General features: G+C 36.0%; 1 protein-coding gene and 1 pseudogene across 3 annotated transcripts in view; both read right to left on the bottom strand.

The window, feature by feature from the left end:
• ATAD2 (ATPase family AAA domain containing 2) overlaps positions 1–27,656 on the bottom strand; it is a 69,184-nt gene that overhangs the window by 22,523 nt on the left and 19,005 nt on the right. For all 3 annotated transcript variants that reach the window (XM_058698993.1, XM_058698992.1, XM_058698994.1), the window contains exons 7-14: positions 26,357–26,527; positions 25,622–25,739; positions 19,756–19,863; positions 16,509–16,617; positions 16,170–16,285; positions 7,755–7,929; positions 6,825–6,913; positions 695–854 (exon numbers count right to left, since the gene is read on the bottom strand). In XM_058698993.1, coding sequence (XP_058554976.1) covers positions 695–854; positions 6,825–6,913; positions 7,755–7,929; positions 16,170–16,285; positions 16,509–16,617; positions 19,756–19,863; positions 25,622–25,739; positions 26,357–26,527 — 1,046 coding nt within the window. The remainder of the gene's footprint in view (positions 1–694; positions 855–6,824; positions 6,914–7,754; positions 7,930–16,169; positions 16,286–16,508; positions 16,618–19,755; positions 19,864–25,621; positions 25,740–26,356; positions 26,528–27,656) is intronic.
• Positions 8,193–14,595, bottom strand: LOC131494573 (phosphatidylinositol N-acetylglucosaminyltransferase subunit P-like; annotated as a pseudogene).

Genomic DNA, 27,656 nt, shown 5'->3' on the forward strand with positions numbered 1-27,656 from the left:
TGAATAATTTCAATTTAAAATAGTTTTACCTAAAAATCATAAAGAAATCAATACCTACTATAACAAAAAACAGTAAAAGTAAAAAGAAAAAGATGCACTTGTAAGCATTTAAGGAATTTATGTTAAAGAAGATTCGTATTTCTAGTGCTTAAGTTCTAGGCATCATAAATGTGAATGAGAAAAATTAATAATGATGGAACTATTGTTCATTCTGGTCTATATTAAGAATTGTTTAAGAGTACTGACAGCACTACTCATGTTTTCCTCCTTGGTTCTCAAGAGATTAAGTGGCTTTAAAACAACTAGGTAGGATTGTATGGTAGTGTCCATGCAAAAGTCAAGGCTAATAAATTGACTAAGGATTAACTGTTCATTATTAGGCTACATGCTCTGAAGCAAAATAAAGTCATATGGTAACATTCAAAGGCTATGCTCAAATTGACAAAAATGTAAAAGTACATTTAGGGGGGCATTATTTTAATTAGGAAAAAAAAGAATTAAAAAAATCCATATTCTTTTCTTTAAATAAAATAAAACCTCCCTAAGAATACATACATTACCTCTTTGGATGTTAATCACATTTGACTTTGCTTTAGAACATACAAAACTCAAACTTCAAATTTTCACTGTGCCAAGATTTCCTATGATAAGAGCAACATAGTCTGTCAAATTCTGAATAATGTTAAATTCCTACATCTTTGTCAGGTAGGCTGAAAAGGAATTCTCTGTCAAAGCGACCAGGCCTTCGCAAAGCAGGATCGATAGAATCCAGTCTGTTGGTAGCACCAATGACCACAATTTCTCCTCTGCTGTCCAATCCATCCATAAGAGCTAGCAAGGTGGAAACAATGGAACTAAATGTAAAAATAAACGACAAGAGATTAAACATATGATGCTGAATATATTATTCCTTCTTGTGCTAAGACTTAATATATTAAACATGTGAACACATACTCTCAGAGCATGCCATTACTTCCCACAGATTTAAAAACCTTGTAAAATAACATACTAAATGGCATGTAGAGGTTAAAATCAATGAAAAACATAAATGGTTTTTAGAATGCCACTAATGGAAGACATTTCATAAAGCGTAACTTCACATAGAACTTAAGAGTTCCTCAAAAAGGATACTTCAAAAAAAAAAAATACTAGATAAACTGTATCTAAAAAGTGGTCCATTGTATACACATTATCAACAAAGAATGCCCAAATAAAATAGAATATACATAAAGCATTGAAAGAAAAATAACTTTAATTACATTTTAATTATGGAGAGAGAATAGTAAAACAATCTCCACATCTTCATCACCCCTTTTTAATAATTATTAATGTCCTTTCAGGGCGCCTGGGTGGCTCAGTTGGTTAAACGTCCAAGTTCGGCTCAGGTCATGATCTTACGGCTTGTGGGTTTGAGCCCGGCATCAGGCTCTGTACTGACAGCTCAGAGCCTGGGGCCTGCCTCGGATTCTGCGTCTCCCTCTCTCTCTGCCCCTCCCCTGCTCACAATTTTTCTCTTTCAAAAATAAATAAGAATTTAAAAAAAGTTATCAGTGTCGCTTTTTTATGACTTCACCCAATTGTGTTTTTCTCCATCCAACAGATTTTAAAGAAAACCCCCAAAACTTTCCACAGATCATTTAATCCATAAATATTTCACATTAAATACTTCATGTATTTATTTCTAAGATAAGGACTTTTAAAAACTCCCACAGTACCAGGACACCAATGGAAATGACAATAATTCCTTAACATCACCTAATATTTAATTTTCCTAATTGTTTCAAAATATCTTTTCTACATTTGATGTTTTTAAGCCAAGATCCACACACCTTGGGGTCAAATGTCCCTCAATTCCTTAACAGTCCCCATTGAACCTTCTTTTTTTGCCTTCATGCCTTTTATTTGTTGGAAGAAACTGGGTCTTTGCCTTGTAAAATTTCCTTCCCACATTCTGGATTAGGCTAACTTGTTTCCTGATAGGGTCATTAACTTGTCCTATATCGTTCATATTTCCTACAAACTGGCAGTTAGATCTAGAAGCTTAATAGATGCAGGTTAAACTACTTAGGATAGCATATATGATAGGAGTATTCCATGTACTTCCTATTGTATACTCAGCAGGTACATAATATCAGTTTCTCATTTAACATCAGGGGATTGGGTTTACAAGAGGGGTTATCAGCTTACTACATTCATCCTAAACTTCGCCATCAACCTTTTTACTTTACTGTTTTTGTAGCCACTTACAATTATTGCTTAGATCAAGGTTTCTCAATCTTGGCACAAATGGCATTTGGGTCAGGTAATTATCTGTTGTACAGAGCTGTCCTCGGCACTGTAGAATGTTTAACAACATCTGTAGTTTTCACCCACTAGATGCCAGTGATACATCACTCGCCTCCAATTTGTCACAATCAAAAATGTCTCCAGACATTTGTCCCATGGGGGGCAAAATCTACTCTCAGTTGAAAACCACATGGCTAGATCTACTATGTCATAAGGGGTTGCAAAATGGTGATTTTTCTATTTCATAATTTCCTCTGTATTTATTACCTATGATTTCCCTATAAAGAACAACGTTACTTCATCAATTACTCTCAATCATGGCATGAATCAGTTACAGGACAGGAAAAAGAAATGCCTGATTCATTTTGTTTATCAATTTTCAGAGTAATGAGTCACTGTTTTAGCACCCTTTGGAGTGACCAATTAAGTTTTTATTTTTTAAAAAACGATCATTAAAAACTGACAGTTTTATGTATTTGATGCTTTTCACTCTATTATAATCATTATTATTTTTTAAAAAAATTTCTTTTGATGTTTTTATTTATTTTTAAGACAGAGCATGAGCAGGGGAGGGGCAGAGAGAGAGGGAGACACAGAATCCAAAGCAGGCTCCAGGCTCTGAGCGGTCAGTACAGAGCCTGACGTGGGGCTTGAACTCACAGACTGTGAGATCATGACCTGAGCCGAAGTCAGACACTTAACCGACTGAGCCACCCAGGCGCCCCTATAGTCATTATTATTTTTGATCCTCTAATTATCCCATCTTGGCCAACTGAAACTTTCAAAACTATGGGGCGCCTGGGTGGCGCAGTCGGTTAAGCGTCCGACTTCAGCCAGGTCACGATCTCGCGGCCCGTGAGTTCGAGCCCCGCGTCGGGCTCTGGGCCGATGGCTCGGAGCCTGGAGCCTGTTTCCGATTCTGTGTCTCCCTCTCTCTCTGCCCCTCCCCCGTTCATGCTCTGTCTCTCTCTGTCCCAAAAATAAATTAAAAAAACGTTGAAAAAAAAAAAAAAAAAAAAAATTCAAAACTGACTATGTCATTCTGTTATGACCCTAGTAGTTTTCAATTGCTTCTTTGCTTCCAGGCATCACAAGATATTCCAGGCTAATCTGTTTATTTCCAAACTCATTTCTATTATCCACCATCTCTCCTCTAAGTGCTAGTACCACATTTTGGGTGCCAGGGGTGTGAACTGCTACTGGGTTGTAGTAACTCCTAGGCATTTTTAAGTGTCCAGAGCTACAAACTATTTTTTCTTAAAAAAATTCATCCTGAGAGGCACCTGGGCGGCTCAGTCAGTTAAGCGTCTGACTTTGGCTCAGAACATGATCTCGTGGTTCATGAGTTCAAGCTGACAGTGCAGAGCCTGCTTGGGATTCTCTCTCTTTCCCCCTCTCTCTGCCCCCTCCTACTCTTACTCACTCTCAAAATAAATAAAGTTAAAAGTAAAAAAAAAAAAAAAAAAAAAAAATCAATCATCATGAATTCATATTGATACTCCCAATTCAAAGTAAAGATTTTGGGGTTTTAATTTATTTTATATTTATATCCTTTCTTAAGCTAAAAATCGTATTTTCTACGGCATTCACATACTTGTATTCTCTTTCAATATTATTACTAACATAAAAATTACAGTTTAATAATGTTCAATGTGCTAACTTTTAAAAATGCTTAATTTAACACAAATGTTTATGCTCAGATATTTTAAATCTTTGGTTAAAAAATTGCACATTAAGTTTCTCATATCAATATATAAGCCACCCAGTTTCCCAACACCATTTACTGAAGAAATTGTCTATATTCTTGTGTACAATATCCCCACTGCATATTCCTGCTTTTATCAGAGATTAATTGATCATATATAAGTGTCGGTTTATTTATGGGCTCTCTATCCTATTCTCTTGATCTATTTTTGTGCCAGTGCTATACTGTTCTAATTACCATAGTTTTGTAGCATATCTTGAAATCCAGGATTGTGATACCTCCACCTTTGCTCTTCCTTAGGATTGCTTTGGCAATCTTTGAAACTGGACCAGTTTCTCACACAATTCACAAAAACAAACTCAAAATGGATTAAAGACCTACATGTGAGACCAAAAACCATAAAACTTCTTAAAGAAAACATAGGGAATAATCTCTTGGACATTGGCCTTATTAGCAACAGTTTTCTAGATGTGTCTTCTTAAACAAAGGAAACAAAAGCAAAGTTAAACTATTGGGACTGTATCAAAATAAAAACCTTTTGCAAAGCAAAGGAAGGTATCAACAAAACAAAAAGGCAACCTACTGAAAGGGAGAAGACCTCTACAAATGATGTATCCAATAAGGCATTAATATCCAAAATATATAAGAACTTACACAACTCAAAACCAAAAAAAAAAAAAAAAATTACCAAATAATCTATTTAAAAAATGGGCAGAGCACATTCTTTGAAAGAGCAAACACTTTTCTAAAGAAGACATACAGATAACCGAAAGACATGTGAAAAGATATTCAACTAGCCATCAGGGAAATGAAAATCAAAACCACAATAAGGTATCATCTTATATCTGTCAGAATGGTAACATCAAAAGACAAGAAATAACAAGTGTTGGTAAAGATGTGGAGAAAAGAAGACCCTCATGCACTGTTGCTGGGAATGTAAATTGTTACAGCCACTATAGAAAATAGGATGGTGGTTCTTCAATAAGTTAAAAATAAAAATACCATATAATCCACTACTGTTTATTACCCCCCCCCCAAAACAAAAACGCTACCTGGAAAAGATACATGTACTTCTATGTTATTGCAGCATTATTTACAATAGCCAAGGTATGAAAGCAACCTAACTGTCCATCAATAGATGATAGATGGGTAAAGACGATGTGCTATATATGTATACAATGGAATATCAGCCATAAAAAAGAATGGGATCTTGCCATCTGAGGCAACCTAGAGGATATTACACTAAATGAAATAAGTCATTCAAAGACAAATAACAAATTATTTCAGTTATATGTGGAATCTAAAAACAAAACAAATAAACACCACAGAAACAGAACCATAAATATAGAACAAACTGGTAACTGCCAGAGGAAGGGAGATTGGGGGTGTGGGCAGAATGGGTGAAGATTAAGAGGTACAAACTTACAGTTATAAAGTAAGTCATGAGAATGAAAAGCGTAGCATTGGGAATATAGTGAATATTGTAATAATGCTGTATGGTGACAGATGACAACCACACTTATCTTGTATGAGCATAGCTTAATATATAGAATTGCTGAATCATTATGTTTTACACCTTAAACTAGTAACACTGTAGGTCAACTATCCTTCAATTAAATACATGTATGTACTTGAGAAGGCATGTGCTTCCCAAATTATAATTTTTGTTGCTAAAATTTCTAATTCCTTTTAGAACTATTCCAAAACATAGTACTCAATTATTTGGTTGCAAAGTAATGGTAGTATTGTTAAATATGTTTGATCCTACCAATACAATGAATACAATATGGCTGCTGATGAAATCTGTCATATATAAAAAGTCTGTATGATTACTGTAAGTTATTGCAGACACAACTATTTTTACCATAGCACTTAACATTTTGATTTACTAAGAGCAACAAATGAAATAGTATATAGTATCAAGTCAAAGACCACCAGACTACAGTAAATATTGTTAGCTGTTAAGAAAATAAAAACCTACTTCTCACATTATTATGTCTTATTCCTCTTCATATTATTTATAATAAAAAACAATACTGGCATATATGAAGACATGTAAACATTTGCTTTAAAGTATCCAAAATTAATTAAGCAATTACAGATAATACTTGAGACAATTTGAAAAGAGGGTTCTGAAAAACTGAAGATGAACTAGGATTAAAATTTAGATTCAAGTGGAGGCAGTGTCACTAAGGACAAGTGCCCCCACCTTGGCAGTCAGTTTATCATAGAGGAGATGCAATTCTCTCATTCTGAAAATTAAAAAGTTGGGCTAATAACTGAATCTCAAACTAGTAGTCATGCACTAAGACATATTTTGTTTGGCCAAAGCAGTATCTTAAAAAGATCTGAATTAGTTGGCAACATTTAAAAGATATTTAACACAAAAATTTGAATGTAACATTTAAGAAAGTGCAAATTTATTTTTCAAGTCTGAGTCAACTTCTGCACTTCAATAATAGGTTTGGGCTAAAAACAACTGGCTATGCTCTTATGATTAGATGCTCAGCCACACTCCAAACCATAGTCCCACTCTTACTACTGGCTTGCCTCACTCATTTCATTTGCCTTACACCTCACTAGCCAGTGGACATTTAAGTTTGTATCATGAATTAAACCTGTAACCAAGATTTTAATACTGTGCTTGTGAATACCTTGCCATGCAGAACAGGTTCATTTTTCTTTTTGTACTATATATTGGGGTTCTACCAAGAAGAGGAAACTGCTGGTTTGTGAAGTATCTTTCACTATTTTAATATTCTATCCCTTATGCAGTATCAGTACAGCTCAGAAAGCAGGAAGAAAGACAGAAGTGCTATTAAACAAATTTTACCTGTGAATCTGATCTTGCCTGCTTGATCGTACAGGAGCCAGACCATCAATTTCATCAAAAAAAATAATGGATGGGCGCATCTGATAAGCCTAGAAAGCAGGTCCAGTGGTTGCATGTTAATATGAAAAACTTCAAATATATACACTTAATATGAACCATTTTAATCTGTTTTCATTCTAACTTGCTTAGGAGAATTAATTTCTAATTTGTAAATCTAAACATAAATCTAAGAACTATATTTTAAGAACTTACATATCCAAAAATATAATGCAAAAATTTAATTTTTTTGCATTCTCCATTGGAATTATTCAAAATACATACTCCACTGGTCATATACCTTGGATTTCATATAGCTATAGTTATTGGGACACACAAAATATATATTTAAAATCAACTGCTAAAACAAGACAAAGAACAGAAGACAATGACATAGCCTTCCTCCATGTCAGGATGGGAAAACACTTAGCAAGATGCCATATTTTTTTTTTTTTTTAAAGTCTATTTCAGTTAAGTTAAAGAAACTCAGTGTGTTCTATAAAGAGATTTAAAAGCATCTGCAGCAATATGCCTTAGTAGATCAGAATGTATTATCTTACAATGTGCTGTCAATACAATCTGGGATATGAAATTGAAAGCTACTCTAGGGCAGAACTAATCTTCAACTCACATACTGAGACATAACTCACTACTGTTAAGTATGAGACTACCAGCCTCTCTCTGGATATGAGACATAAGACTCCAAAGAACTTAGATCTTATTATTCCTTTCTCTTCTTCCTATAAAACTGTCTATCATAAGTCAGTATTATCTTAATAAAGAATATTTGGTCTAATTTTTCTGAAAAGTGATTAAATGCCACACCTATCTAATCCTTACATACTTACACCCACATTGATTACAGATCTATATAGCGAAATTTTAATATCATACCTGATCAAATAGCAATCGTAGCTGTCTTTCAGACTCTCCTACCCATTTACTCAGACAATCAGCACCTTTCCTCATGAAGAATGCTACTCTTTTATCCCCTTGACTGCACTCATTGGCAAGTGCTCTAGCAACCATAGTTTTTCCGGTTCCAGGTGGGCCATAAAACAAACAACCTCTATAGAAGAATAAGTGTTATTTTAGTACTACATTAAAAAGTAGACTATTTAAACTAAATTAGAAACCAATTTCATGAATACAAATTAGTGAATAAAGTAAGACAACTATTGTTTCAATCCACAAAGCACAACTTAAAACCTGAAAATTAATACTGATACTACAAAATTAATATTGAAACTAAATAAAACCCTTTATTTTAAACATTTTCTTTTTTAAAAATTTATTTATTTATTTATTTTAAGAGAGCACGTGCACGTGTGTGAGCAGGGGAGGAGCAAAGGGACAGAATCCCAAACCAGCTCCATGCTCAGCACAGAGCCCCACATGGGGCTCAATTATGACCAAAGCTAATATCAAGAGTCAGTACTTAACTGAGCCATCCAGGTGCCCCAAAATAAATTTTCTTTTAGTCATTCATCATGCCCATCATATTACTTTACCTTGCATAGAAGTCAAGCTTAAAAAGACTTGATAGTTTACTTTTGTGACATACCAAGGGAAAGAATACATTTCATCTACAACCTTTGGTCTCAGTGTCAGTAACACAACACCAAAAGTTGTGCAAGAAAACATGTTGGGAATGAACAGAAGAGAAAGTAAAGTAAAAAAGAGAGAGCTTTAAGAAATAATTGTGGTGTTTAGGTGGTAGAGATTAGGACAATGTAAATAATTTGACATCATTCTTGGTGACATCACTGTCATGGGGTAATCTATAATTTTTCATTTATTTCTAAAGTTATTCATTGCTCTTAGAATAGAATTCTTTAAAAAAATGGGCTATATCCATAACTCTTTTTTCAAGACTTATTTTTAGTATTTATTTTTGAGAGAAAGAGACAGAGCGTAGTGGGGGAGGGGCAGAAAGAGAGGGAGACAAAGAATCTGAAGCAGGCTCCAGGCTCTGAGCTGTCAGCACAGAGCCTGATATGGGGCCCAAACTTGTGAACTGCGGGATCATGATCTGAGCTGAAGTTGGATGCTTAAATGACTGAGCCACCCAGGCACCCCTATACTCATAATTCTTGCTAGAAATGTAAAAAGTATATAGAAATAGAACATGTCATGGATTAAGTGCTACCAAAGTAACATGAAATAATCAATTTCAGATCACCATATAACTGCTCTTGAAAAGAAACACTAAGGATAAAAGCCATATATGAACGACCCAATGCTAATATCATCCTCAATGGGGAAAAACTGACAGCTTTCCCCCTAAGGTCAGGAACAAGACTGGGATGTCCGCTCTTGCCACTGTTATTCAACATAGTATTGGAAGTCTTAGCCTCTGCACTCAGACAACCCAGAGAAATAAAAGGCATCCAAATCAGCCAGGAGGAGGTCAAACTTTCACTCTTTGCAGATGACATGATACTCTATATGGAAAACCCAAAATATTCCACAAAAAAACTGCTAGAATTGATTCATGAATTCAGCAAAGTTGCAGGATATAAAATCAACGCACAGAAATCGGTTGCATTCCTAATACACCAACAATGAAGCGACAGAAAGAGAAATCAAGGAATCGATCCCATTTGTAATTATACCAAAACCCATAAAATACCTAGAAATAAATCTAACCAAAGAGGTGAAAAATCTATACACTGAAAACTACAGAAAGCTTATGAAAGAAATTGAAGACACAAAAAAATGAAAAAAGATTTCCATACTCCTGGATAGGAAGAACAAATATTGTTAAAATGTCGATACTACCCAAAGCAATCTACGTATTCAATGCAATCCCTATCAAAATAACACCAGCGTTCTTCACAGAGCTAGAACAAATAATCCTAAAATTTGTATGGAATCAGAAAAGACCCCGAATAGCCAAAGGAATCTTAAAAAAGAAAACCAAAGCAGGAGGCATCACAATTCCAGACTTCAAGCTATACTACAAAGCTGTAATCATCAAGACAGTATGGTACTGGCACAAGAACAGACACTCAGATCAATGGAACAGAAAGAGAACCCAGAAACGGACCCACAAACATAAGGCCAACTAATCTTTGATAAAGCAGGAAAGAATATCCAATGGAATAAAGACAGTCTCTTTAGCAAATGGTGCTGGGAAAACTGGACAGCGACATGCAGAAGAATGAACCTGGACCACTTTCTTATACCACACACAAAAATAAACTCAAAATGGATGAAAGACCTCAATGTAAGACAAGAAGCCATCAAAATCCTCGCGGAGAAAAGCAGGCAAAAATCTCTTCGATCTTGACCGCAGCAACTTCTTATTGAACGTCTCCAGAGGCAAGGGAAACAAAAGCAAAAATGAACTACTGGGACCTCATCAAAATAAAAAGCTTCTGCACAGCAAAGGAAACAATCAGCAAAACTAAAAGGCAACCGACAAAATGGGAGAAGATATTTGCAAATGACATATCAAATAAAGGGTTAGTATCCAAAATCTATAGAGAACTTCTCAAACTCAACACCCAAAAAACAAAGATTCCAGTGAAGAAATGGGCAAAAGACATGAATAGACACTTCTCCAAAGAAGACATCCAGATGGCCAACCGACACATGAAAAAATGCTCACCATCACTCATCATCAGGGAAATACAAATCAAAACCACAATGAGATACCACCTTACACCTGTCAGAATGGCTAACATTAACAACTCAGACAACATATGTTGGCGAGGATGCGGAGAAAGAGAATCTCTTTTGCATTGTTGGTGGCAATGCAAGCTGGTGCAGCCACTCTGGAAAACAAGATGGAGGTTCCTCAAAAAATTAAAAATAGAACTACCCTACAACCCAGCAATTGCACTAGTAGGTATTTATCCAAGGGATATAGGTGTGCTGTTTCGAAGGACATATGCACCCCCATGATTATAGCAGCACTATCAACAATAACCAAAGTATGGAAAGAGCCCAAATGCCCATCGATGGATGAATGGATAAAGAAGATGTAGTATATATATATATATAATGGGAGTATTACTCGGCAATCAAAAAGAACGAAATCTTGCCATTTGCAACTACGTGGATGGAATTGGAGGGTATTGTGCTAAGAGAAATTAGTCAGAGAAAGACAAAAATCATAGGACTTCACTCACATGAGGACCTTAAGAAACAAAACAGATGAACACAAGGGAAGGGAAAAATAATATAAAAACAGGGAGGGGGACAAAACAGAAGAGACTCATAAATATGGAGAACAAACTGAGGGTTATGGGAGGGGTTGTGGGAGGGGGGATGGGCTAAATGGGTAAAGGGCACTAAGGAATCTACTCCTAAAATCATCGTTGCACTATATGCTAATTTGGATGTAAATTTAAAAAAATACAAAACAAAAGTTAAAAAAAAAAATACATAAATTAAAAAAAGAAAGAAAAGAAACATTAAGATTCCAGAAAAGCAGAAATGGTGGGAAAAATTTCACATGTGATGGATGAAATCTATTAGAAGTTAAGAATAAAATACAAAAGAGGGGTGCCTGGGTGGCTCAGTTGGTTCAGCATCTATTGACATTGGCTCAGGTTGTGAACTCGTGGTCGTGAGATCAAATCTCCCACTGGGCTTCGAGCTGAGCGTGGAGCCTGCTTGAGATTCTCTCTCCCTCTCTTTCTGCCTCTCTACCCCTTGTGAGCATGTGCACACATGCACTCTGTCTCAAAAATAAATAGTAAAAAAGAATAAAATATAAAAAATAGTAAGAAATTGACATGATCAAATGCAGAGAGAAAAAAAGCAAAGCAACTGTTTAACCACCAAACAAATTGAATAAATAAATGAAAATTTCAACATACAAAAACGAAGGCAGGAAAAGAATTTAAGAATGTGTGTACTGAGCTAACAATGCTATTTGTGAGGCTGTATCTTAAGAGGTAATTGAGGATTCATACAAAGAGGAAGCAATGAGATATTCATATTAACATTTGTGACAATAATAAAAAAATCTACATAGTCAGCAATAGCAGAATTGATTTAAAAAAATGATACATCCACATTATGGTATATTTTTCAGCTATTAAAACAGAAAGAGAACCACATGAAAACAGCAGGTTAATACAATTATAAATTTATTATAAGGGGAAATGTTTGTTGTAAGGAAGGAGAAATGAGAAAACATCGGGAGAGTTGTTTTTTTCATATTTACTAAATTACTTTTTTTTTTACAGTAATACAGTATTTTATTCCATTAATAACTAATATTTGAGGGCATTTATATTAATGGAACTTAATCTAAGAGAAGTTCGACTTACTTTTTTTTTTTAAAGTTTATTTATTTTGAGAGACAGAGAAAGAGAATGGAAGGGGCAGAGAGACAGGGAGAGAGAGAGAAAATCCCAAGCAGACTCCGCGATGTCAGCACATGATGTGGGATCTGAACCCCCGAAGTGAGGGATCATGACCTATGGACTTACTTTTTAAGGTTTATTTATTTATTTTGAGAGGGAGGGAGAGCAGGGGAGGAGCAGAAAGAGAGGGAGAGAGAGAATCCCAGGCTTTGCCAGCACAAAGCCTGATGTGGGGCTCAAACACATGAAACTGTGAGATTATGACCTAAGCTGAAATCAAGAGTCAGATGCTCAACAAACTGAGCAACCCAGGTGCCCCTTGACTTACTTTTTTTTTTACATTTCAATATCAGGTATCAGTAAGAGGAAAAATATGATCAAAATTACTATGTCAAAAACTTACAATAAATGCTTGATGTTAGTCTAAATACAATTCAGTTTTTGGCATAAAGTTCTTTGGCTGCAAGGAGAACATTTGGTTTACTTCTCTAATAGGAATATCCGCATTTAATGCTGGGATAGCTTCTTCTTGGTATTTGTTCTGCTGTTGATTTTTAGCACAGTTATTTATAATTGTATGAATGGAGTGGAGAGAGGTACTCATGATATCATGAGGTACTCTAAGTAAGAGTATATAAACTATAGTAATGAGGAGGCAGACAGGCAATGCGACTGCCCTGTATTTTTCAGGCCAACAGGTTAAACCTAAGGAGTTTATTCGATATTCAGGAATAAAAGCCCACACAAAATATAGTATGAAGCCAAATTGGGAGCTTAAGAAAAGAAAAAAGCCATAAATCACTCTCTGTGGCAATGGCAATGATGAATTTTCCACCATTTTCACTGTGACTTCAGACAATCTTGGGTCCCTGAAATGACCACTCAGGCCCCTCCTGACAGCTTGGCCACCTCAATGGTGAGTCCCCTGTCCAAGCACCAACAAGGAAGCTGCAGAAGGGGTTAAAGAGGGAAAACTGAGGAACAAGCTAAGTCACAATGGCACCCCTCTTCCCACTTACTAAATTACTCTAGGTGCTTCCAATGCTTCTTCTAGAAAGCAAATGCTATTATTTAATATCAGTATCTTTCTAGTTAAAAAAATTGTTTTTAATTCACCAATGTTTAACTGTGATTGATGTATGCTACATAACTTTTATAATGGAAAAGCAACAAAGCTTACCAATCTAAAAAAGTGTACTTAAATTAACATTTCTATACAGGTGATTCAGGAAAAGTTGCACAAGGAAAAAGGAATCAAGGACTAGGGTTTATAAAAGGGTGGGGGAATGTGGGTAAACAGGTGATGGGCATTAAGAAGGGCACTTTTTGAGATGAACACTGGGTGTCTTATGTAAGAGACGAATCACTGGGTTCTACTCCTGAAGCCAAGACTACATTGTATGTTAACTTTAAATTTTAAAAAATGGGTTAATAAGTGAGATATAAACACTAGAAAGAAAAGGACCAAAATTGGGGCCCTGGGTGCCTCAGTCCGTTAAGCATCTGACTCTTGATTTTGGCTCAGGTCATGATATCATGGTTCATGAGATCAAGCCCCAAGTTGGGCTCCACACTAACAGCGTGATGCCTGTTTGGGATTCACGGTCTCCCTCTCTCTCTGCCCCTCCCTCACGCGCTCCCTCAAAACAAATAAACTAAAAACAAACAAAAAATCACTGAGACCACCCTGATCCCTTTTACTACTCCACACAGGCAACTTGCTTGGATAGTTTACTTTCTGGTATTACACAAGATGAGATGCTGCAGAAATTAAGTTAAAAACTCCATACTGAAGAGGAGACTACTAACCTTTGCTCAGGCCTACTGCTAAAATTCTGGCAGCCAAGTTCATAAGCTTCCAAGAGAAAACTGGAGGATTTGTCTCTGGGGGGAAAAAAGGCCCGACTAGATACTGACTTTGAGGACTTCTGGTAAAAGAATCAGCATCCATGGGGGCGCCTGGATGGCTCAGTGGGTTAAGCCTCCAACTTCAACTCAGGTCATGATATCATAGCTCATGGGTTCCAGCTGTGCTGACAGCTCAAAGCCTGGAGCCTGCTTTTGTCTCCCTCTCCCCCGCTCACACTCTGTCTCTCTCAAAAATAAATAAAAAGTTAAAAAAAAAAATCACCATCCACCAATCACCCTAAGGTGAGGCCTACAAATTAACAAGCCCTACTAGTGAGCTTTTAAAAATAAATTAAATATTAACAGAAAGCCAAGGATCACTAGACACAGAAAGCCCCTAAGATCAAGAGGGATGAAAACAAGAAAGAAAAAGAAAAGTACATTAATCTAGAAAGTCCAACAATCAACTGACATGAATTGAGGGAAAAGGAAAAATGGAGCAGAAAATTATTGAAGAAGTGATACAAAAAAACCTTCCCACAAACCAGACATTTTTCCAGAAGTATATAATATATACTTTTTCCAGAAGTATATAATAGCACAATGAAAGCAGGAGGGGAAAAAGATGCATCAGCAGAGTGTGGTTACATGACCATCCTCAGAAAGAAAATAAAAATAACCTCTTGTGCACTCTTTTTTCTTAAGATATTCCCAGATTGTACTCCATCAAAACACAGCTGTAAAAAAAGGTCATAGGGCACCTGGTTGGCTCAGTTGGTGGAGCATGAAACTCTTGATCTTGAGTTTGTGGTTTTGAGCCCCATGTTGGGTATGTAAATTAAAAATAATTTTTTAAAAATCTTAAAAATAATACTAATACTAAAAAAGGGGTCTTAGTTGAATCCAGGAACTAAGGAAATCTCATTGATGGTGATGAGAAGTCCCAAAGTTTAGTTGTGCTACAAGACTAAGAATAACCCGTATGGATGGAAGCAAGAGAACAAAAGCTCCAACAAGATGTGTCTAGAAAAATAAGGAGTCAATAAATTATTTGATATGTTTAACTATACTGAAGAGTTTTCTCTTTAGCAAACTCTGTGGATGAACTGATAAGCACATATAAAATTATTTTAAAAACTCTATAAAGAGCAAAAAAAAACCCCTCACCCACAGGCAAAGAGTATTAACGCTGAGGGGAAAGAGCAAGGTTGTAAAAAAGAGAATAGTCATGATATACTATATATGGCTCAGCTGTAAAAAAAAAAACATTTACATAATCATAAAGCACACACTGAAAATTGATTCAACACTTATATTTGTGCATAAAGAAGCTACTGGGAGCATATGAGGACAGGAAAAAAATGTGTATATATGGAGAGTGGAGAAAGCAAAAGAACCAAATAGTCACTATTCATGTTAGAAGCCTACAGAATTCTGTCTAAAACAGAAAAAAACAAAAATTACAGTATAAGCATATTATTTAAATCTATATAGGTAAATACCTAACAGCTAAAGGAGTTGAAAACAGTTGGCTTTGGAAAGTGGGAATTGAACTGGAGGAGGAAGAGTAGAGGGAGGACTACTGCCACTACCATTTCTTTGTTTGTAAGACTTACAGTACTTATATGACTTAAAATTATGTATGGGGTGCCTGGGTGGCTCAGTCGGTTAAGTATCCGACTCTTGATCTGGGTTCTGGTCATGATCTCATGGTTCATGAGATTGGGCTCTATGCCGCCAGCACGGATCCTGCTTGGGATTCTCTCTCTCTCTCCATCCCTCCCCTGATTGCGCGCTCTCTCTTAAAATAAACAAAACTTTAAAAAGTATTAAAAGTATGTACATATATTACTTTGATACAGACCTGAAACATAATTGTAAAAGTGAAAGAAAAAACTAAAAAGTATAGGAGAAATTTCAGTAAATATATGAAAAGCATTGGAAATTATTTTTCTTTTCGTGGAGGATCAATTTTGAAACCATTTTTCAAGTTAAATATTAGAAAAGTAAAAATATTCGAAGTACCCGGAAAAGCACAATAAATTACTGTAGACCTAAAACATTTCAATGGAGAAATGTTATCTTTCTGGACAACAGTAGCACAGCCCACATTTTGGCTAAAATAAAATTATTAAATTACCTTGGAGGTTGAATTTTGAATTTTTCAAAGACTTCTGGATAAAGTAATGGAAACACCACCATCTCTTTTAGAGCTGCAATATGATTAGACAGGCCACCAATGCTATCAAATCGTACCTGATAATGGAAGGGAAACATGGACATTCTCAGATTTTGAATCAAAATTAAAATATCACTCCATTTCTATACTAGGCTCAACCTATACACAGCCAACTGAGTAACGGCATTTTAGTTGTAGCCTGAAAAAGTCTGTAAAGTTTCGGATTTAAAGAAAAATTGGTTAAACTTTAAAACTAAATTAAAACAGTATGTAAGTTCAAGCATACAAGATCGTACTCACTGAAGAATCTAGTTGCATTGGATCAACATCTGCAAGACTTGCTCCAATCTTCATTCTATCTTTATAAATTCCTTTTAATTCATCTTTCCGAAAATTTAGTGGGAGGCACCTATTTTTAAAAAATTAAAAAGAAACACCCATTAGGGTGTTGGGTAGCTCGGTTGAGCATTCAACTTTTTTTGTTTGTTTATTTTTGAGAGAAAGAGAGAGAGACAGAGGGTGAACAGGGGAGGGACAGAGAGAGAGAAAGGGAGACACAGAAACCAAAACAGGCTCCAGGCTGCTCCAGGCTGATGTGGGGCTTGAACCCACAAACTGTAAGATCATGACCTAAGCTGAAGTCTGGCGCTTAAACGACTGAGCCACCCAGGCACCCCAAGCATCCAACTCTTGATTTTGGTTCAGGTCATGACCTCAAGGTTGTGGGATCAAGCCCACTTTGGGCTCCATTCTGGGTATGGAGCCCACTTAAGATTCTATCTCCCTCTACCACTCATGCTCTCTTTCTCTCTTAAAAAAAAAAAAAAAAAAAAAAAAAGACATAAATAAAATAAAAATAAAACACCTATCAGTTCACTTTCTCCCCCAAATTCTATGTCAGAATATGGACATTTTTCCTAAAAATTTAAAAACAAGTTGGGGTACTTGGGTGGCACAGTCAGCTAAGCATCTGACTCTTGGTTTCAGCTCAGGTCATGAACTTATGGTTTGTGAGTTTCAGCCCCCGCATCAGGCTCCATGTTGGCAACGTGGGGCCTGCTTGGGATTCTCTCTCCCTCTCTCTGCCTCTTCCCTGTTTGTTTTCTCTGTCTCTCAAAATAAATCAATGAACATTATAAAAAATAATTTAAAAATTTTAAAAAGTTAAATTTCAATCAGCAACTGTGAAATTATGTATTTCAACTTCATTTTCTTTATAGGTTGAGAACTTTAATGTTAGAAATATTTATACCTGAAGTTTTATTATTAGAGATATACAGTCAAACGAAGTACCAGTGTTCAAGATGCCACAGCATCGTAAAGTAATTCATGGTTAGCAATTCAGACTGTATCAATATACTTTATAATGATTGTGCTTAACATATACAGAGTATTTACCACTTGTCAGGCTGTTTTAGGTGCTTTATATGTAATAGTCCATGAAATCCTCAAAACAGTCATTTATTGAGTAGCTATTATTTCTCCTATTTTAAAAGAAAACTGATGGGGTGCCTGGGTGGCTCTGACTCTTGGTTTTGGCTCAGGGCACCATCTCGCAGTTCATGAGTTTGAGCCCCGCATGCTGACAGCATGGAGCCTGCTTGGGATTCTCTTTGCCCCTCCTCTGCTTATGCTCTCTCTCTCAAAATAAATAAATAAACCTTAACAAAAACCTGAGGCACAAAAAGATTAACTGAAATGCACAAAGTCACAACTGGTTAAGTGTCAGTTCCTGGACTCAAACCAAAGCAGTGTCTCCAGACCTGCAATAACTCTGCTACAGTACCTCTCAGCAAAATATTCATAGTCCACCAAGCATCTTGGATCCACATCAACCATCTCAAGCAAGAATGAATCACTACTTTCCTAACTACTTTCAAAAACAGTTACAGTAGATTATAAAAAATACACCTAGAAGTACCTGCTTGTTTTATAGATGGAGAGTGGAAACTGCTTATGTTAGAGGTTAAGACACGTTGGAATGCCTAAGAAAAGAAATACAACTGAACACAAGTAAAAGCACACCAAACTCACCCCAAGTGACAAGTCTTGGTATCTCCAGACTCCACAAGGAATTTATACTGTGAAATCTAAGATGAACACGTTTTCAATTGTGGCTTTTTAAAAGGTATTTCTCAAATAACTCATTTATTTATTTATTTATTTATTTATTTACATTTATTTATTTATTTTCGGCAGAGCATGAGTGGGGGAGGGGCAGAGAGAGGGAGACAAAGAATGTGAAGGAGGCTCCAGGCTCTGAGCTGTCAGTGCAGAGCCCGGTACAGGGCTTGAACCCACAAACCGTGAAATCATGACATGAGCTGAAGTTGGACGCTAACTGACTAAGTTATAGTTCTTAGTAGAAATATAACTGCATGATATAGAAACTACAGGATTAGATGTACATTTCTATGAATGAAGGCAAAGAAACATCAGTCTAAGTAATACAGGTTTTCGATGATCTAACTCACTGCTGCCAACAGAAATGAAATGCAAGTCAAAGATGTAATTTAAAATTTTCTATTAGATACACTAAACAAAGAAAAAGTAATAATATATTTCACTTACCCAACTTATCTAAAACATACCATCTCAATATGCAAAATAAATATTTAAAAAACTGAGATATTTTACATTCTTTCTTATACTAAGTTTTTGAAATCCAAGAGTGTGTTTTTTTTTTTTTTTTACAAAATTTTACAATATTTCTCAATTCAGATTAGGTACATTTCAAGTGCTTAATAGCCACACGTAACTAGTGGCTACCATACTAGGGTAGAGCTAATGTGGTAAAAGAATAGAGCTTAGGATACAAAGAATGGTCGGTTTGCACGTCCCTTCAATTATTATGTTTCTAATTGCTTCACCATGCAGTTTTTACTCTATGAGAATATTACTTTATTAGGATACAAGCCCTGCATTTTTTTCACTCCCCTGACCACATCTGTAAAATGGGTATGATCCTTGCTATAAACTTATATATGAACTTACACGAACTTATATTACAAAAAGTTATGAAATAAGTAAACCCATTTTCCTAAAGAGTTCTATAAGAATGTATTATTATAATTATTATAAACAGAAAAAAATGTATTTGAAGTGAAAAAATTTCAAGTTTCCTCAAGTCCATGTTCTTCAAGCACCATTTGAGGTATACAATGGCTGTAAAAGAAAATGTTCTAATGTATTTTAAGTTTCAAATATAGATGTTTCAAACAAGATGGCATTCTAATTTATACATTAACTTTTTGTAAAAATTTGTACATGTTTATTTATTTGGGGGGGGGGCAGAGAGAGAGGGAGAGAGAGCATCCCAAGCAGGCTCTGTGCTGTCAGTGTCGACCTGACGTGGGGCTCGATCCCACGAACTGTGAGATCATGACCTGAGCCGAAATCAAGAGCTGGATGCTTAACTGACTGAGCCACCCAGGTATCCCAAAATTTTAAATTTGGTCAAGCTGTATCTGCTCCCAAATTATTCAGCCTTCTCACCACTTACAAAAAAATAGCTTATAGTATTAAAAAGCATCAGTAGAAGACTTACCTGCTGATAGCTCTATTGCGGCTCCTTTTTCTCCGTCTCTCAAAGTGCTGTTCATCTTCAGAAGAGGAAGACGAAGTAGAGTCACTACTGTGGATTGCATGCCTTCGCCTAAAGTAAAGAGGAAAACTGAAATCATGACGAAGGAGGGCAGGAAAAACAGAGGCATAAGATGCAAACATCAGAATTACCTAAGGATCCAAAAAGATTTATCAAAAAATTAATACATTTGCTGAAGCAATGAAGTAGGCTTTGATGGTTCAATCTTTTGGAGGGAATAAAATACATGGATAACTGAGAGGAAGGGAAAGAGATAGGTGGCTGTGATAGAGCTGACAATCAAATGTTCGTTATGATAGAATATGGTCCAAGCAGAATGACTTCTTAGTCTTGATGTAAATCAGTTACCCTCAAAGAGAAAGGTGGGAAAAAGAGGATATTAAACTCTTTGGGACTATAACTTCAGAAAGCATTTTCAATATTATACCACATATAGCTTCACATTTGTAATATTATACTATATATAATTTCACCTTTTGAAATGTCAATCTTAAAAGGAGAACAGGAGAATTTTTATGCAAACCAAAAAGGATCAAGAAGAGTTTAAAAAATACTAGGAATACAGTGAGAAATAAGATGACCTTTTATCTACAGTACCATCACCTGTAAATTTACAACTGTCATTTACTGCTGTGTCAATATGGATGTATTACTTAACCCATATAAGCCTTAATTTTCTCACAAAAAGGAGGTAAGGATATAATCAAATTCTTAGGCTGGTTGGTAGTACTAAATAAGACACCAAGTGCTACAAATACTGAAAAAAATTTTCAATCACTTCTACCTTTGCATTTGTTGCAAAACACCCATAGGAAAAACAAAGAATCTAGCTGGGAAAACCTTTAATCATTGGCTCAGGGTCTAGAGCTTTTCCTGAGTCAGAGTGCAATCACAGTAAGTAGATATTTCCAAAAATATTAAAGGTTCACAGTCTATTATTTCCATAACATAGGTGCAGAATCTTATACTCTGAGAATAAGTTTTTCCACTATTCACTTACCAGGATCTGAAATGTCATAAAGATGGGGGGGAGGGGAAAATGGGTGATGGGCATTGAGGAGGGCACTTGTTGGGATGAGCACTGGGTGTTGTATGTAAGCCAATTTGACAATAAATTATATTCATTAAAAAAAATGAAATGTTGTAAAGGAAATTCAGTCTCTATTTGTCCCACTTACTATGATTATTCATATGTTCTGCTATTACACATTTGACTAGGCAGTGCTGGCCCAGACACTCCTAGAGATGTTAATGTTATACATTACCTTTGTAATTCCCCCTTCACCCCAGTCTGAATTATGAAACACAAATGGCCCCACAGGTTTTGGATAAGGGGTTTCTTACAGATATTTAAATGAGAAAATAATCCTCCAATGTCCACCTCCCCAAACATGCCCAAGACTATTCTTATGATTGGCTTGAAACTAAAACTATCTAGTACAAGTCTGCAATTTTATATGAAAGACTAATTTATTTAATATTACCATTAATATTACAAAACAACTCTAACCTGGAGGCACATAATTCACATAACTGTAAGTGAATTCCGTACGTATTCACATAATGAAGACTAACTTCACAATAAAAAGGACTAACATTTATTAAATGCTTCTTGTACCAGATAGTAGATATATTATCCCACTGAATCTTAATTAAAGCTCTGGACAAGTACATATCAGCAGGCTCACTTTAGAGTTGCAGCCAATGTGACTGGCTCGTAGTTTAAATAACTTGCTTAAAATATTAGAATTAGGCAACGATGGTGTCAGAACTCAAACCTTTGTCTATTCAAAAAACCCACTTTCTATATACACTGGTAATTTCCAGTTGTTTATTTCACAAACCAAAAGAATTATAAGCAAACAACAAAACCTGTGGACTGAAATAAATTTTCCAATGTTTGAAAAGGAATTAAAAGAAAATTTTTTTAATGTTTATTTTTGAGACAGAGTGTGAGCAGGAGTGGGGGATGGGGGGAGGGCGGTGCAGAGAGAGACGGAAATACAGAATCCGAAGCAGGCTCTAGGCCCTGAGCTGTCAGCACAGAGCCCGACATGGGGCCTGAACTCATGAACTGCGAGATCATGACCTGAGCTGAAGTCGGACGCCTAACCGACTGAGCCACCCAGGCGCCCCTGAAAAGTAGGGTTTTTAAGCATTGTAGTTATAACAAAGACATAGAGCACTCAATACATGCCAAATAGTAGTTTAAATGCTTTTTGTGTATTAACTCATCTAATTCTCACATTACTGTGAGACAGCTAATATCATTCTCATTCTATGGGTCAAAAAACTGAAATGAGAGGTTAAGTAACTTGCTAAAGGTCATTAATAAGTGGTAGGGCTAGGCCTGAAACCTAGCAGTCCTAGTCATGGGTCCAGGGTTTTCACAATTACTCTATACTGCAGAAAGGCCATTTTTTCAGTTTTAAAGAGATTCTAAACACCCACACCCACACTCACTCTTTATTTTTCATTTTACTAAAAATGTTTGAAATTCTGGCATAGACAAGTGCTGGACCAGCACTGTGAACTTAATCAGTGTTTAGAGTTGCCAGTTCTAGCACCTTGACACCAGGTAAGGGGCACTCTGGAATACTGGTGAAGCAACGGTACTAGGTTACCTTCAGGTTCAAAGGGATTGGGCTTGTTCCAGAAATTGCAGACTGAAACTAAAGAATAAACCTTAGATGAGTAGAGGTGAGTAATCATAAGAAAGAAAATCCTGCTTAAAGGCAGCGTTCCTGAACCTCTGTTATGGTAATCACGCCAAAAAACCCTTGGAAGATCCTGCACTGTGGCTGCAAGGTTTTTCGGCCATTTGCCATGGGTACCAAGAGCAATGCCCAAATGATTCTCTGGATGTGTGCTCTGGTCCCATGCCTAAGTAGGTGAAGTAGGACATGAATATAAACAGAAGCTGGTCTCTTTAAGAAAAAGTAAAAAGGCTGAGCAAAATGACCATTACGGTGTTAAAGGGGAAGAGATGTTCATATCACCTTGCTAAGAGTGTTAGGGGGGAAAAAAAAAGGTTTAAAGGGCTACATTCAAAAGGTCAGATAATATTAACAGTTGAGATGTGGAGAAATTGGAACATGCATACATTGCTTGTGGGAAAGTAAAATAAAGCAGCCATTCTGGAAAATAATTTAGCAATTCCCTGAAACAGTAAATATAGTTAGCATTTGATCTAGCAATTCCATTAACACGTAAGTCCATACAAAAAGTTGTTCACAAATGGTCATGGTAGCATGATTCACAAAAAGTAGAAACAACCGCCAAAATATGGTATATTTATACAATGGAATCTTATTTGGCAATAAAAAGGAAGGAAGTACCGATACATGCTAAACGTGGATGAACCTTAAAAATGTACCAAGTGAAAGAAGTCACTCACAAAAGAGTCCACGTATATGAAATACTCAGAATAGGCAAATCTACAGAGACAGATAAAAGATTAGTGGCTGCTCAGGGCTGTGGGGGATGGAGGGACTGGAGATAACTAAAGAGTACAGGGTTTCTTTCTGAGGTAAGAAAAATGTTCTAAAATCGTTTGTGGCTATAGCTGCACAACTGTGAAAACCCCTTGAACTGTACATTTTAAACAGGTAAACTATATGGCATGTGAATTGCATCTCAATAAATCTGTTATCAAAAAGAAAAAAATTTTTACAAAGCTACCAAAACCAAAATCAGTCATTAAGTCAAATAATGTGACTCAGGGTACAATTTAAATATCTTAGTTCATACTTTAATTTAAATGTGTCAGAATGAATAAACAAACAAAAAGCAGAATCAGACCAATAAGTACAGAGAATAAGCTTGATGGTCGTCAGACGGGCGGTGGGGGGGTGGGGGTGGTAAGGGGGGATGGGCAAAATGGGTGACCAGGAGTGGAACATACAAGGCTTCCAGTAATGGAATGAGTAAGTCACAAGAGCAAAGGTACAGCATAGGGAATATATCGTCAGTACTATTTTAATACCGCTGTTACGGTGACAGATGGTAGCTACACTTGTGGTGACCAAAGCATAACATATACAGTTGCTGAATAACTATGTTGTAAAATTGAAACTAATGTAACATCATGTGTCAACTACATGCAAATAAAAAATAAATAAATACATAATAAAATAACAAATAAATGTGTCAAATCTTCCACTAGTCTATGAGATCTGAGGGCAGGAATCCTGACTTAAGTCATTTTTATATCCATAGTGCTTAGTACATGGTAGTACTCAAACATTTGTTAATTGGAGAAAAAAAAAGTCCTGCACCCAAAGAAGTATGAGACACTTTACATAAATAAACGGTAGACTCTGTGAACCAAATATGGGAACCTGAGCACCAAAGGAGCAAAAAAAAAAATTCCTACCTGCTGCAAGATCCATTATAGGTGGCGACTACAGAGGCAGTCATTAAATACATTACTTCCAGAAACATATACCCATTAAAAATGGAAGAAGAAATTTAATCTCAAAGGAACTGCTGGCCTTTTTCACTTCTGTTGGATCTAGTAGAGGTTTATCCTTTAAGTCAGGCAACCAAGACAGCTGCCCTGGGCCTTATGCTTGGTGGGGATTCCAGGGAACGTTACACTTTACCCCCCTTTTCTGCAGATCATTAGATTTCACTATCAAAATACTGGTCTTTAACAATATTCCAAAGGGGCCTATGAAAAGTAATGATAGTGTGGCCTCCTTTCAGGTGCAGTTTATCTTGGGCAGCTCTGACAGTTGCCCTCCTGACCCTCCATCCTTCTGGGCTCTGGTTTTATGGAAAGGGATGATGAAACAGGAAATCTAGGATGTACGCTTATGATTTTGACACTCTGAAAATGAAATTAGAAGACCTAGGGACACAAGCAGTATTTCATATTTTTCCTAGAAGAATGTCAGTATTTACAAAAGTGTTGCTTTCAGTTATTAGTCTGCTTCTATGAGGAGACTTCCAAGAGCTGTTCAAATAGTTGAAGTCTCATAGGATTTCAGTCTCACCTCTGAGGAAATTAATATTAGAAAAAAGTACCATTTCCACACAAATGTCATTTTTTCCCCTGTCTCTTTAATCTTCACCACGAGCTCTCTCATTCATGAACTACTATAATGTTATTATTACCCAGAAAGTTTTAATGAATCAGAAAGCCTTTTTTAACTTGGGAAAATGAGGAAATAACAAGAACTACCTCTTTGGACTTAAATATGACAGACAACCAGCAAGTGTTATGATGTAGAAGGAAAAGAAACCCACAAATAATTTTAATAGTCAAAGAAAATTAATGTTTCTTACTATATGAGAAAAAAATTTTTTTAAAGTGGAAATAAAACCTCAGGGAAAAAACCAGATCCAGAAGAGGATGGTTAGCATCGTGAAAAGTCTAGAAAGCTATGTAACTTAGAATGTTTGTCACAGTAAGAAAATATGTCTGTGATACTATGTGAAATAGTAGACTTAACCTACACTCTAACTTAATGTGAAGATTAAATAAAACAGTCTATGTGAGATGCTTATTAACACCAAGCCAGGAATACAGTAAACACTGAAGCAAAGGTAGCTCTCTATTAGTAAAGTGTGGAACAACGAAATAAACTACCTTACCATGGTAGTTACTAACTACCTAGTAATGGAAGCAAAAGCAAAAACTAGTCAGTGGTAGCAGGGATAAGAGCACTATAGGCATAGAGAGAACTCTCCAAGATACAGGATTCTAGAATTCTATCTGGATACAGCCAGTCCTAAAATTCTAGAATCCTACCTATCACAGCCACAATTACGTTGTTATAAATCAATCAGTACTTCAGAACCAAACCTGTTCATTCGTTTACAATAAGGACTTCTTGGTCCCGCAGAAGATAATCTGTATCTTGGTCTTGCAGGAGAAGCTGGGCCAGTGTAAAATATGTTGGGCTTTCTCTGGTGACGAGGTTCTAAAAAGAAGAAATTATAGGTATGTGACATATTAAGTAGTTATGAAGATAATTTTGTTCTTCATCTAAATACTTACAAAGGTGCTGCCTTCCATGAAAATACTAGTACATATCTACCACAGACTATTTTACTGTTCACGTTTAAAGTTATTTATGTCTGCAGGGTTGCTATTGAAAATTATATAAAGCACAGACACCCACCCAACCAAAACACACACTGGCCATAAACAACCATTATGATTATACTGATGCATAAGAGCTGGCTATCAGCCCTGCATATATATGCTCATTAGGACTGAAACACAACTGTAACACAAATCAAAAGCAGTCTTATTTACACAAAGTGAAAAAATAAACTAAGTTGAAAGCTATAAAATCTAAAGTAAGTACAGACAGACATGAAATTTCAAAACGGCCCAATTATTTGCTTTGGTCAAGGCTAACATCTAACTTTCTTGAAGTAATGACTTCTTGCACATTTAGGATAATTTAAGAAAGACAACAGCCATGGATATTCTACAAAATGAAAACATGAAAAATAAGAACAGAGGAAAAGCAGTAAAGATAAAAGTAATACAATTACATCTTCTCCTAGGACAAATATATGTAACACTTACTTTCCAATGGAGCCTGGTAATAAACGGTAGCTTTTCTCTGTCTAAGATAATATCGTTTCTGATTATCTTCCTCCCCATCTTCTTCATCTTCATCGTCATCATCTTCATCATCTTCGTCATCATCTTCACCGTCATCTTCATCTTCTTGGTCTTCACCCTCTTCAGATGATTCTACAGTTAAGAAACATTTACTTTCAGAATACTTACCAAAATGTTAACAATTTTTAATAAAGGGGAATTGAAAGAGAAAGAAAGAGGCCCTCCTTTAACAATTTACTTCTAGATTGCTCATAGAAATGATTCTTTCGCAGCATTAAATGAAGATTTTAAAACATGAAGTAAATTATAGAATTAAAAATAACTAGAAGAAGGAAGAAAGGAAATAGGGAAAGATGTTTAAAGGCTACTGTCAGTAGTACCAAACTAAAGTTTATGGTATTGCTGCTGATTTCATTAATATAAGTGACTATGCTTAAGTTTCCAAGTTAATTTAACATGTTGACAAATTAAAGTATCTCCTCACTTAGCTTTTTCCTTTAATTTTTTCATTTTTACTTATTTTAATTTTAATTTTTTAAGTAGGCTTCACGCCCAGTGCAGAGCCCAACACAAGGGCCCGAACTCATGACCCTGAGGTCAAGACCTAAGCTGAGATCAAGAGTTGGATGCCCAACTGACTGAGCTATCCAGGCACCCCAACTTTTGCCTTTTAAACTTAAGTTTTAAACTCCATCCAGCCCTTCTGGCTGTCACTAAGCTACACAGAGCATAACTCAAATATCTACTTACAAAAATGTAAAACACCTCACCAAATATTTAAAATCCATTTCAGAAAACCGGTTTTCACTCAAGAAAAGTTCTAATAAATTACAGTTGTAATTCCTAACAGAAGAGCAAAACTTAATTTTAATCACCTTTCAACTAAAATTGGTAGAGATGTGTTGTCTATAATGCATTATATAAGCAAACCAGGTTTATTTGCTTTAGATTTGTAGATTTCAAGTACTTTCCCAAACAAAACACACTATCCTTTTAAGCTTTCCCCTGCCCTCACTTTTATTTCATTTTATTTTTTCATTTTTTTTTTTTTATTTATTTTTATAAAATTTTTTTTTTCAACGTTTTTTATTTATTTTTGGGACAGAGAGAGACAAAGCATGAACGGGGGAGGGGCAGAGAGAGAGGGAGACACAGAATCCGAAACAGGCTCCAGGCTCCAAGCTGTCAGCACAGAGCCCGACGCGGGGCTCGAACTCACGGACCGCGAGATCGTGACCTGGCTGAAGTCGGCCGCTTAACC

The sequence above is a fragment of the Neofelis nebulosa genome, chromosome 14 (genome assembly GCF_028018385.1).
Source record: "Neofelis nebulosa isolate mNeoNeb1 chromosome 14, mNeoNeb1.pri, whole genome shotgun sequence".
Taxonomy (NCBI): Eukaryota; Metazoa; Chordata; class Mammalia; order Carnivora; family Felidae; genus Neofelis; species Neofelis nebulosa.